Source organism: Scomber japonicus, chromosome 1, assembly GCF_027409825.1.
Source record: "Scomber japonicus isolate fScoJap1 chromosome 1, fScoJap1.pri, whole genome shotgun sequence".
Taxonomy (NCBI): Eukaryota; Metazoa; Chordata; class Actinopteri; order Scombriformes; family Scombridae; genus Scomber; species Scomber japonicus.
This window is the reverse complement of record NC_070578.1, coordinates 22,464,630-22,478,745: the sequence shown is the minus strand read 5'-3', so window position 1 is coordinate 22,478,745 and position 14,116 is coordinate 22,464,630. Positions and strand designations below refer to the sequence as shown.

At 38.4% G+C, this 14,116-nt stretch overlaps 1 protein-coding gene across 3 annotated transcripts in view; it reads left to right on the top strand.

Moving 5' to 3' along the window:
* Positions 1 to 14,116, top strand: part of sbf2 (SET binding factor 2) — a 98,089-nt gene that overhangs the window by 34,653 nt on the left and 49,320 nt on the right. For all 3 annotated transcript variants that reach the window (XM_053324235.1, XM_053324218.1, XM_053324227.1), the window contains exons 3-8: positions 1,179 to 1,316; positions 6,294 to 6,428; positions 7,036 to 7,146; positions 8,224 to 8,329; positions 12,287 to 12,419; positions 13,911 to 14,019. In XM_053324235.1, coding sequence (XP_053180210.1) covers positions 1,179 to 1,316; positions 6,294 to 6,428; positions 7,036 to 7,146; positions 8,224 to 8,329; positions 12,287 to 12,419; positions 13,911 to 14,019 — 732 coding nt within the window. The remainder of the gene's footprint in view (positions 1 to 1,178; positions 1,317 to 6,293; positions 6,429 to 7,035; positions 7,147 to 8,223; positions 8,330 to 12,286; positions 12,420 to 13,910; positions 14,020 to 14,116) is intronic.

Genomic DNA, 14,116 nt, shown 5'->3' with positions numbered 1-14,116 from the left:
AGCAGTTGAGTCTGACGCTGTGTCTTATGTTCATCTGTAATATCACTTCATTGAAAACACTGTATCAGTAAAAGCTTGTGTTTTTCCACACTTTACAGATGTTTTGTGTCAGGATTGGTTATGACTCACGCTGTTGCTTTGGGACTTAAAATTTGTTTGAGATTCTTTTTATTATGGTAACAGTCTTCCTGAGGTTCGGTGCCCACAGTTTGCTAAAAATGACTTGGACTTTGTCATGCGTTGAAAATTGTTGATTTGTGTGATTCTTAAAACCTCAAACAAACAAAACGAGTGATGAGTTGGAATAGTCAAATAAGCTATTCCAGGAAAATTTACTAAGAGCTTAGCTTTGTAATATTCACAATTAGTCTGGTTTAAAATAGAGACCTGATGCATCATACTCTGAAAACCACGGTTACTAGAGAGGACCGTATCGGCACCATAATAGGCAAGCAACAGCTGAAACGCTAACAAAATGTCTTTAACTAGCTAGAAACATTAGATTTCAGTATGTCAAATAATTATTTTAGTAAGCTATGTCTACCAGAGAGGAAATGGTATGTTAACAAACTCAATAATGTCGGTTGCATACTTCCAAAATGCTTTAGCTTAACTTAGAAAGAAACTAAGACATATAAAACTGATATTGGAATATTTGACTTCCTTGTAACAAAATGCTTGCTGCGCATGTCTGGATCACACACATTTCCCGATCTTCCTGCCAATACCTTATTGCCTGCCTGTTTTTCTTCTTCTTAGATACTCAGCGTTTCAGTTCGGCACCTTCTACAAACTTTGTTCTGGGTTCTTGTTGGTACTGCATCCCGCCATACATCGGCTTTTAGGCATTTTTTTGTTGTGTCAAAGAGGCTCCTTCACACCAAACAAAGTCAATGGAGAATGATAAATTGTTTTACCCTCTGGGGTGGGCGGGACTTAAAATTGTAATTGCTTAATTTCCACCACTTCCCGCTCTGATGAACAAACGTTATTGCTGTTTGGGTTACCAGCAAAAAGTCTCTTAAAAATGTTATATCCGCAATAAACACTGAAAAGTTTCAACTAAAAGCAATAGATGCATCCTTTCTTGGACATATGATGGTGTGTTGTTGCTGTTGTAACACTATGTATATTTGACCATGTTGTGAGGATTATTGTTTTATTGAATGTCTTTGCAGTTCTGCCAGCCTGGAGGTTGGAGGCTGTACAGAGAGAGGAGAGCACCCACCTTCTTCACCATTGTGCTGACAGATATCGATTCAGACAGACACTACTGCTCCTGCCTCACTTTCTATGAGGCAGAGGTCAATTTGCAGGTAAGATTGCACACACACACACACACACACACACACACACAGTCAACCATGATTACATGCTAGGCCAATCCTGCTGCAGCATCCTGCTAAACATGTCCTTTAGTATCTTGGGGCAAGTGACTTTTGAGCACTTTGCTGTGCTGTTTAATTCGTGCTGTCATTCATTTATTTATTCTCTCTCACCAATGTATCACTTTCAAGGTAACAAGGAGATGTAGCTTATCCCAGAATTGACTGGGTGAAGGTCTTAATCCATCACAGGGCTAACGCAGTCAATCACAGTCATAACTAAGGACACTTTGGAGTCTCCAATTCACTTTAAGGTGCAGTAATTTTAGAATTTGGTAAGTAATTAGGAGCACTAAATGGAGCTCATAAGAAGAGAAGTGGATGTGACCTGCCTATGTAATGTTGAGTCATCAGTGCTACACGCTGACCTCATTAATCCTGATGTAGTGGAATCTGTATCTCCTCCTCCTCCTTCTCCTCATAAGGGCTGGTTTCAATATCATCACAATGAAAATGATGAGTTTTGTCAACCTCCACGATGTGCGTGAAGTCACGTTTTAGCCTCTCTCATGACTCTTAGAAGCCTTCAGGATATCTTGGTCGGGCAACGGGATGTTTCTCGTTTTCTGTTTTCCATTTTAGTCTTATTGTTTTGTTTTTAAATGTTTCTTGGCACATTTTTAACTTTCAGGAATGTCTGTCGCGTGCGTGATGTCTTCCAGAATTTGAGGCATTAACACAAAACAAAAACACACTTGGATCCAGCCTGATAAAGTTTGTGTTGGCTAAGGGGTACTGATAAAAAAGAGAAAGAGAGAGGATGGACCTGTGCTCCCCTTTGGCGCTTTTTTATTTGGTTTACCCGTGCAGAAGAGAGAGGAGTGTGCTTGAATACATATTAGTAGTCACGGCATTGATCTGCAAAACCCAATAAATTATTGATTACAACAGATTTACTAGGACGGCATCATTTTGCACACTTATGAATAATCTCGTTAATGTCTTTGACTGCCAAGAGTCCACAGAATACCAGGCTAATTGTTTCACTGTGTTTGCTTTTGTAAGAGGCCTGAAATGACTCCTGTCCCTCTGCCCACTGTGATTTCACATCCTTTCACATGTGGTAGGCAGTCGTCAATCACATTCCAGTCAGAGCAGCACTATGAGTTCAAGTTAAATTTGTGAAGCAGCCGTGTACGAGAAGAAGATGAAGAATCACCGCGGTGGAATGCTCAGAATCAACACTGTAGTGGCGCATCCTCCTCTTCACTTTACCATTTAAGCTTGTTGTGTAAATCAGACCATAATTACACAGACGTTTCTCTGTTTGCACAACTGAGCACATTTTTCCGTGGCGCTTCAAAAGCATCAGAAAAAGAAGGATTTAGGGCAAATCGCCACATCAAAGAGAGTAAATAACCCAAAAATATCCCTGTTTTTAAATGTTACCGGGTCTTTTCGGAAAAGCCGAGCTACAGACTGAATCTAATTGCTTATCACTGGTTGCTAAAGCCCCCCAGCTGTGAAAAACACAGCATTGACACCATAATCCTCATTGGGTCTGTTTTCTGTACTCATCCATCAGCTCAGTGGAGAGAATACAAATTATCATTAACAACAGATTTAGTCTTGATTATGAGTTCTTATGTTTTGTAACTGTGTCTTTGTTTACTGTTGACTGCCAAGGCTATTAGCAAGGGCCAAAAACTTTGTTTTTCACTCATACTACATTTAATGTTTATATTAGGTCCAAGTCATAGAGAAACTGCTTTTGCAGAAGGTCAGCCTGATATTTAAGCAGGCATGATAGAAAGGGACTAATACATTTCACTTCACTCCACATTTTATGACCCTGGAAGAGTTTGAAATATTTTGCAGCCAGTGACTAAAACGCAATCAAATCATGTCTCCACAGGGTCTTAAATTTCTCACTTGATCTCAAAATGTTGACTTAAATCAGAATTCCTTCTTCAGTATCAAGTTTCCACTTCATCAGTGAAAGGAAGTTCACAGGATTATCAAACAAGTTTCACTGATTAAAATAAACTATGCTTTCATGGAGGCATCCACGCCAGAAGCGGAAAGTTATGCAAAATAAAGTCAGTGCAACCTGTCAGAGTGTAGGTTATGACCCTTTAGATGAGTTAAACAGTATTAGACACATCTGACTTTGAAATGTGAAATTGAAATTTTTACTGTGAATTGGTGCCAGTTGCAATATAAGCTGCAGTATTAGCAGAGTTTGTACTATGCATACTTACTGTATAAAAACAAAACATCATGTGGACTTTAATTTATCAGCAAGAGATTGTTACATATACACATACACATGTGTTTTTTCTTTTTTTTATTAAGTTTACTCTTAAGCTACTTATCTAGAGCAGCTTATAATAACTGAGATGTTTGTATATTCTAAAAATACATTTTATCAAGAAACCTGGATGTATAGTGAAGATTAAACTTGTATATTTGTAGTATAATGGACACTCTAACTACAATACCACCTTACCGTTTTGTCAGCCTCATATTATTAATGAGATTAGGCTATATTTGGCCTCGTCCAGACATCCTATTACTGCAAAACAAACAGACATTCCTGAATTCAGTGTATGGCATTAGAAGCTCTTTTTGAAAACGTGATGCTGTTTTAACAATCTTCACTATCTAAACTGACATCCTTATCTACCCAGTTGAATTCCAGAGAGAGTCCAGACAGGCGGTGGAGAAATGTATTTTGTTTAATAATTAAACCAAATCCTAAGAATAATGGTGAAATGTAACGCCCATCTGAATGGGATATTTTGATCCCATACTCCTCGGTCCCAAGATACTGAAGCACTTACGGCGTGTTTTCACTGCTTGGGGAAATATACCAGATTGTGATAAGGGCTTTAGTTAGGAATGAGCACTGAGGGATTGTTATATCAGTGTCCTGATGGACGATCCACCACAGACACAATTAGATCTAGTCTGACACAGTCTTGTTGTGACTTTGTTGAGGCGTCGATAGCAAATGGCAAAACTGACAAGACAGTAACGTCTAACATTTCATAATTGCAGCACTTTTTTTGGATTCATAAGCATTGGAAAACTAGAAAGCCAAACAATTGGGTGGTTATAATTCACTGCATGGCCAAAAAAACCTAAAAAAAGGGTCACACACTCTTAATATTTCATTGGACCGTCTTTAGCTTTGATTACGGCATTGGTATTGTCATCTTGGAATATGCCTGTGCATGCCCATATTAAACATAGCCCTGAGTTCTACTGTTGTTTTTCTACAATTTAAATTTCACCAAACGTTTCACCAAACTTAAAAGTTTGGTGAAATCAAATCGTAGGAAAACAACAGTAGAACTCAGGGCTATGTTTAATAGTGAAAGAGCATTTCCACACGATGCAATGCAAAGGGAACTCAGAGGATTTGGCCTGAACAGCTGTGTAGCCTTAAGAAAACCACTAATCAGTGAGAATCGGAAAAAAAGGCATCAATTTGCTAGGGAGCATAAAGATTGGACTCTGGAGCAATGGAAGAAGGTCATGTGGTCTGATGAGTCCAGATTGACCCTGTTCCAGAGTGATGGGCGCATCAGGGTCAGAAGAGAGGTAGATGAAGTGATGCACCCATCATGCCTCGTGCCTACTGTACAAGCCTGTGGGGGCAGTGCTATGATCTGGGGTTGCTGCAGTTGGTCAGGTCTAGGTTCAGCAACATTATGTGCCCAAAGAATGAGGTCAGCTGACTACCTGAATATACTGAATGACCAGGTTATTCCATCAATGGATTTTTTCTTCCCTGATGGCACGGGCGTATCCCAAGATGACAATGGCATGATTCATCAAGCTCAAATTGTGAAAGAGTGGTTCAGGGAGCATGACACATCATTTTAACGCATTGCTTGTCCACCACAGAGTCCAGACCTTCACCCCATTGAGAATCTTTGGGATGTGCTGGAGAAGGCTTAGCTTAGTGGTCTGACTCTCCCATCATCAATACAAGATCTTAGTGAAAAATGAATGCAACACTGGACGGAAATAAATCTTGCATTGCAGAAGCTTATCGAAACAACGCCACAGTGAATGCGTGCCATAATCAAAGCTAATAGCGGTCCAACGAAATATTAGAGTATGTGATCTTTTTTCTAGGTGGCAACTTTTTTTTTGGCCAGGCAGTGATTAAGGATATGGTTTTAATGGCTAAATGGAAATAATAATAATAACAGTAATAATAATAATAATAATGTACTGTTAATCAAAATTATTACAAACAATTGTGCAGCTGTTAGCACCTTTGGTATCATCAGTGGTATCTCTGTTTTGTATTTGCTTTGTTAGTATGTGACTGGGAGGGAAGCAACATCAATCCCTAAATTCATTTTGGCTTCTCTCTGAGGAAATCCACCCATATGATCTTTGTCTCTTTGCAGACGAGATCTTTTATTAACTTCATTGTAATTTTAGGATATGTGTTGTGTTCTTTCAGTGGCTCCACTGGGATGAGCAACTATGTTAAAAGGGGACTGATTAGGAAAGTAAATAATAAACAGCTCAAACTTTCATAAATCTTTATCTCCTCTCTGGAGACGAAGGAGGATTTTTAAGATTGTTTATGGGCAGAATCTATGACTTTGTCAAATGCAATTAGGTTCAGGCTTTTTCAGGCTTCAGTTTGGTACAAGTAATTAAACACATTTCCAAGCATCTTTTTACAATGCCATCAATAATCTAAACTAACTACATTTCAACACACATGACTCAGTATTATACGTCAACACATCATTTATTTTTCTCTGTTAAACATGCAGGACACGTACTATAAAAAGTGATGAGTTTAAGGCACACAGTGAATTTACAGGCTAACCCGTGAGCTCAGTGTTGGCATGCTCTGCACTACAGTGCAGGGTCTGTATTGTATGGCACTTTGTTGAACTCTTCAACTGAAATAGCTTCTTGTTTTCAATGTTTCAGGGATCAAAGAGTATTGAGGCTGATGGAGATGACGATGAAGAGGCAGAGGAAGATGGCCTGATCCAGCCAGCTCAAGTGTTTGCACCAAAAAGTCTCATTCTTGTGTCCAGGCTGGATTATCCTGAAATATTCCGGGTAATAAGACACCATATGAATCCTAATTAAAAAATATTTCTCTGTCTCGTTGAGAAGGAATACTCCAAATCAGTGCTTTGATTTTGCATTTCAGAGATGATGCTAATCTACTTTACGCTGTCTGCCGAGTTTGGTTGAGCATAAAGACACATTTCAGTAAAGTTAATGAGACAAAAAAGCATAAGCACTTCTGATCTTTTCATCACTGACTAGTAAGTTGATGCTGCAGATTCATCAGTTATGCTATCCATCCTAACAGGTTCTCTGCTCTTTCAGCACACTTTTAGTATAAATTGCATTATCCAATCTAAATATAGATAAATTAAACATTGAAACATTTGTTTGTGATTTCAGCAAACACACACAAACACATGAATAATCATATTTCTCTCTCGCAGCCTGCATGGCGGTGTCTGCCTCTGTTGGCATATATTGTAAAGCACATTGAGTGGTTTGTAGGCTAGAAAAGTGAAACTGTTTTTTACTAACTCTGTAAATATAACTGACCAATGGTGGTTACATTAAACGTGATATATATACATATATATATACATACATATATAAAGATGTATAATGTCTAAGATGTATTTCACTTGTTGTCCAACAGGGGTGCTTGGGTCTGATCTACACTGTGTACATCGACAGCCTGAGTTTCCCTTTAGAGGGTCTGGTGGCCAATCTCTTTATATTTCAGGTTCCTGTTGCTGGTGGATCCCAGGTAAGTCTTAACTAAGGCAAAGCATGCTCAAACTACGGTCTCTTACAAATACACACTGCTGCTGAAGATGTTAAGGTCAACCCATTTTTCCTGTGAAGTGATGGCTCGATGGTGCAGCTACAGGAATGCCTTGTTTAGATGGGGCCAGAGATTGTTGAACAGCCACAGGCCGTAATTTTCTAATACATATTCGTAATTTTTTCCATACTATCACTACTAAGCTAAATACCTCAGCCTAGAGTGGAGCAAAATCGAGCAGAGTTATTAAATTGTGTTTATAGCTGTTTAGAGGAATACGTTTTAAAAAAAACTAATTTGGTGACCAAATGTTGGAACGTAATATTATGAATGCAGTGAACTAGGCAATAGATTACTTACTTGCACCTCAAAAAAAACAACCCAGAGGTAAAATGAGTCTCAGTCATGTTCAAAAATGATTGTGCTACAGCCACTGCTGAAAAGTCCTCATCACTGGTAAAAATTGAGAATTTGTTTTAAACAATTGTTTGTTGTGTTGTAAAAGGAAAGAATTTGGTATGTTCCCTGTTCCTCAGCAGGACATCACTTAAAATCCCAAGTCCTAAAGTCTGCCTTTAGGCAGAACCTCAGCAGTGGGACAGACAAATGTGTCCAAATTGCACCTAGTTAAACATACAGGTATGTCAGGAATTGTATGAATGGAGATCTTGTATTTTTCCCTTGACTATAGAACTTTCTACATCTTAAACCAGGCTTCCACTTTTCAGTTCCCAGTACCCTACAATATTTCTGTTTAATGGATCCTGTGATATTGCTGAGGCTGTGTGCTGCACCAGTGATATTTCGGTGAACATGTAATTGAGGTTTTCTTTTCTCTATGACAAGCACATCAGTCAAATGGCTAATTCAGCCCTGCAGCTGCAGTGTGTGTGTGTACAGCATGTGTCTTCTTCATTTGATGCAGCCACAGTACATTCTGCTATAAATCTGAATGGATGAATGTCAGTTGCAGAGCTGTTTTGCCCTTTAGGCACAATGGCTGTAGATGTTTTTCCATGACTGTTTTCTGACCTTTGCTGCTTTTGTTTGTCTTTACAGAAGCTGTTTAGCCTGGGAGCAGGAGACAGGCAACTCATCCAGACGCCTCTGAATGACACATTGCCTGTTACATGCAAGAGTGTTGCTCTGCTCTTCCAGCAGCTGGGTGGGTTCAGGAACTTTGATAATTACCAATTAGTTATCCTGAGGGGGGAAGTAATGTATTGAGTCAAACTGACTCATCATGATGTTAAGTAATTTTTTTGTTATTACCAAGATCCTGTCAAATATTTATTGTATAACAAAAGCTTCCTGCTTCAGGTTGTCACGTCTACACAGTATCCCTTTTAATTTTGAAGACTTATTGAGTGCTGTGTCTGACAGCAAACATCTATCTTAATCATATTACTGGCGTCATCATCTTAGTTGATTCAATTAAGACATATTTTACATTCATGCGGTCTTGATCCTTCAGACCTTCCTTCATCAGATTTATAGAGGCTCCATTTTACTTTGCAAATCACATGGTGCTAAACTAGAGTGCTGTGGGACTTTAACAATCAGGAGACTTTTGCCACGAGCCATTAAGAACTTGGATTCATTCTGCACTGAATGTGTCTAAAGCAAGATTATGTGTTTTTCGCTTTGTCCCATCAGTGTTTCTGTGTCTGTTGTCTGGGCAAGAACGAGCACATGATGAAGATTTGATGCACTTTGTTGGTTTCAAGTGGCTGTGTTTGCACAGTATGTTCGTACTGTAAAGTATTTGAACAAGAAATTAGTGCTTTGTTGAAGATAAAATATCCCTGACACACCATGACTCGTATAGAGGGCAGAATATTACAGTTAAGCATGGATCACAAAAATGCAGCTATTGCACATTATATTTTTAGATTTTCAGGTAATTTTACTGAATCTGATGTACATGAAGTTTGATTTGTAATGGAAAATTGGCCCTCATGTAGCCTCATTTGATTAGAAGGTTGTGCTTCAAATCAGAATAGATTTTATTTCCTGAGTGCATTAACACCGTTCTTTTTTTGGACAGGGTGTACATGGGGGATATTTACAAGATATACATGTGATCACGGTCAAGTGGAAGGCATCTATTTGTAGCCAATCTATATACACAAAGCAATCTTTACGTAATACCCAACCATTGTCTGACAGTCTCCATCAGCCTGTTTTGATTAATGAGTACAGGACATGATGTGTTGTGTTGGAAAGGTGCTGAATATGTGTCATTGTGCTTAATGTCTGGCAATTATCTTGTCTAGTAAATGTCTTGTCAAGACATGTAAGAGGTGGAAAGTTTTGTTTAGCTAATGTCTTACCTGCCTTAGTTACAGCTAGGTCATCTGAGGTCAGAGTTACACGTCTGGTCACTGCTGTTTAATATAAACTCTGGTTAAACTCTGATATGATACTGAATGTGTTACTGAAGCCTTCTGAACAAACAGATTTGTGTTTCTTTATAGATAAACTGCTTGCTCCGCTGTAAAAACTACTGTAAATGGTGCAGTATGATGACATTTACTCTCTACTGTATCTCTTTGCACCAGTTTCCAATTAACTGATGGAAGTTTCAGTCTTTTCCTGCTTGCTGAGCAGGACACGATAACCATTAAAGGACTAGTTCTACATTTTGGTAAACACGAAAAATGTTCGCTTCTTTGTGAGAGTTAGATGAGACGACATGTATTATACTGAAATCTGAAGCTACGGGGAGCAGACGGTCCCCAAGACTGAACACAGGTGGTAACAGCTAGCTCTAAAACCATAGCCTGTCGTTTTTTTTTAAATATATTTATCGTACAGACATGACATTGGTACTGATCTTTTCATCTACCTCTCAGCAAGAATGTGAAATGAACTATCTTTAACAGTGTCATTGTATTCTTCCACCTACATATGCTCAATACATACAGCAAGGAGCTAATATTTTGATGTCTCAAACATGAACACAATGGCACAGCCTATCTTCTGACCATACAAATAAAGAAGTGCAGTTATCTGCTTGTTGTCATCCTCCTGCTGTTGTAGAACAAGTAACAGAGTGTTAATAACTGTCTGAGTCCTTAATCCCACTTTGATTGGCTGTCCATATGATATGATATTTTTTGATCGTGTAGACTGACTGACAGAGTTAATTTTTCTACCCTTTAAGAAGTGATTCCTCTGCATGCTGACAGGAAGGCAAATGTTTGTGGTCTGATGACCAGCTACACATAAGCCAAGAGCAAGTGTATCGTTTCCACTTATTAGATCGTCCTCCTTCCCATACAAGGACTGGCGAGTAGCTGGCACGTCGGCACATCAGTTTGTGTGCACAGGTCACAAGTCATCAGAGAGGAATGTGTGTTAAACATGTCACACTGCACAGGAAGTACACCCCCACCAGAGCGAGATAAAACCGGCTGTTTGTTGTTTGTTGCCTTTGTCTCTTCTGTTGTCTGGAGCTGTTGCTGACACTTTTTATTTAGGGCTCGGAAATATGTCACTATTTCATAAGATAAGTAAACATCTCAGCCTTAGGTGTGGTTATGTAACTGTGGCCTCATTAGCCTTCGGGAGATGATAAAGTCTCACTAATTTGCAGGTCTTTTGGTCCCAACAAAATAGTGTTTCATTGCATTTGGACCTAAACCTTCAGTTTCCTGTTCACTCAAATGCTCCCCTCAGGCAGCCAAACATCCAGACCCAGCACCCCCAGTGGTGCGGATATGTCTACCAGTGTTCCTCTCTCTTTATCACGTCAATGTGTGATAAATTTATCTGTCAGTTGCTTGATAGGAAACAATAACAGGAACTGTAAACTTAGAAGTCTTCCTGATTGTCACATCGGTATTTGAAATATTATTCATACAGAATGAGAGTGTGTAATTTCCTTTGTTTTTCCAAGATGAGTTTTCCCATAGATTTATATTCAGTGCTAACAAAAACTGTCCCATTTCATTGTGGAATTTTTTTTTTTTCATTATGTTGTCACTGGTTACATGCTGTGCACAACCTGCAGATTACATGCAGTGATTCTAACTCTTATTATTGGTATCTGTTGGGATTGAATTGTCAATTCTTTCAATCTAACATTAGGACTAAAGTGTGACAACTTTGAGATGCAAAAATTGCATAAGCTTTGTAATGAAAATTAAATAAATATGAACAATGTTGCAAGACTAAAGGTAATTTTTCAACAATTTACTTAAATGCTTACATTTACATTACATTACTTCTTCTCAGTGTTCATTTTTTAAATATTGCTTGATTTCAATTTCAGCTCAGTATGAACTGTACATGCCAAGTGCCACAGAAAACAGAAAGGCAGTACAGGCACCAATCAAAGACTTAACCACACACAGACATACATCACTCTGGAAGTTTATCCAGTAAACCTGTGATGGTGCTGTTACCTGTCGGCGGAGGGGGGGGCTCTCAGGCTTCTTCCTCAACACAGAACTAGCACATCAGGCTTTTGAATGCTTTAGGCAGCTGTCTCACACATTTTATTTGAATATGACAAATAAAATTAGATTTGAATCAATTCCACAGATTGTGTAATCTGACGCGCCAGATGCTTTGTTACACAGAACCATCTGAGAAGTCTTGCATGGAAACTATTTGGGAAAGGACAGAGAATTTTCAAAAAATAGTTGGGAGGTGAATGGAGGATCACTGACCTATCTTGCAGGGCAGCTGGATTCACAATGCTGATTGGTCTGATGTCGTAATCTCATGAGTCCAGCTGCCGGGTAGCAGGTTGTGGAGTAATGCGTAATTTTCTACAGAACTGGGAGATAGATTTTTTAAAATGCATACCAACACCAGTAGTACCACTGTGACTTTCTTTATTACAGTCAGTATGGCTGGTCTGCATAGCATTGCCAAAGTTGCTATAAATATCCCACAGAATATTGTATGTTTCGAGTTTCAGTAATCAGTCTTGAAGCTGTTATTAATATGCACAGAACTCCCAAATGAATGTTGTTTGTTCCAATCTGTGTTTGAGGTTTGAATTCCCCCACAAATAGCCATGGATGTTTGATAAATGATCTGGAACAATGTGGCAGTCACATTTCAACAAATACCTCATTAATTTTCATTCTGTTTTGTTTTCTCACTTCAGGAATCCAAAATGTTCTAAGCCTGTTTTGTGCGGTTCTGACAGAACACAAGGTTTTGTTCCACTCCAGCAGTTACCAGAGGCTCGGGGATGCGTGTCGCGCCCTGGAAGCCCTCATGTTTCCCCTAAAATACAGGTAGGTATTTGTTTGACGCCAGCAGCGGGACAGTTTCTCATGTGACTTTACACTAACATCTTGGCTGGTGTCATGACTTTCATGGCTTGTAATCTGACTGATGATTAACTTTGTTCATTATTATCTTCAGTTATAGAAACGGCTATATTTCTTGGATAAAATCCCTCTTTAGCATGACAAAATTTGACCTCGTATATCCAGCAACTTGAATGGCTTACATTTTTCCACTCACTATCTTCTCGGAAATCACTTCTTCTTGAAGTGTCTTTCACTTGGATGGTGATGAATTTCCTTCCCTTTTTAGAACAAATGCTTTCATCACTGTCTTACATTTACTTTTTATATGATGTAATTTTTGAAAATCAGTGATAATCCGTACATGATTTTATTTAAACCTAAGATCCCTTCCAGACATGTTTTAAAAAATACAAAATTACTGGTACTGTTTTTTCCCTAAAAAAGAAAAAGTTCAGTCACTTTGTCAGAAAGATCAGTTCCATTTTCCTCATCATATGTGTTTAATACTGGATCACAATGGCTCAAAACTAGTTGTGATGTTACAAATCATGCTTGTAACACCTTAAACGCAGACATTTAGTAACCCATACTGACATTTCTCCCTTGCATATATGTATGTGAACTACTTATGTTCTAATGTTCAGTGTCTTGCCCACCAAATATGAGACTCAAACCACAATCAAAGGACAATCCACTCTACCTCCTGAACCACACCTAACCCTGTATTACAGTATTGGTCACTGTGTCACGTTTCACTTCATCTAAGGTGCAATAACAAAACTAGCAAACTTTTTCGACATCCTACATTGTGATATAACTCTGAAGTCCTTTTAAAATGTAACAAATTGCACAAACACAACTAAAATTAGTTCAGTGAACATCATATTTCACAACTTGGAGTAGTAAAGGGGAGTGATTCAAAAAGTCCGCTGTTACAGGTAGAGCTGGTAAGACTAAATATTATCTGGGATTTACATCACATTGTGACATAGATTAAAATTCTTGTTCTAAAAGGCTCAGTTGCATTTTAAGTGTAACGTGTAAATTTAACCTCATTATTAATAGTCAAAATTTTGTGTGCATAACAACATATAACAATGAAAGCAGCAATACTCAATGTGTCAATCACTGTATTACTGTAACAATACACAGTATGCTATATCATATAATATTTGGTTAAATATTATAAAATATTGAAATGGTACCACCAGAGTTTCTGGTAAATGATGATAATGATATTTCCAAAAGAATATTCATAAAGAATATTATTGCAACATTTATGAACACCATGCCATGTGCAATGACTGTCTTTCCCACTGTCTTGTAACCTTTCAGCTTTCATAACTGAGCATTCATAATTAGAATACAGGGCAGTATATTTTAGGCTCATTGTGTAATTCTTCCTCATCCGTCTTCATTTGTCTAACTGTGCGTATTATATGTTTCCACTGACATTTCCTCCTCTATGTATAGTTATCCATACATCCCTATTCTGCCTTCACGGCTGCTGGAGGTGCTGAGCTCGCCCACCCCCTTCATCATTGGAGTGCACTCCATGTTTCAGAGTGAAATCCAAGATCTGGTGAGTACAAACATGTTGAAATGTTTGAAAGCATTTCAATTATTAACAAATATTTGAGTCTTTTAGAGTTTGATAGCCTAAAAAGTGGGGATGCATT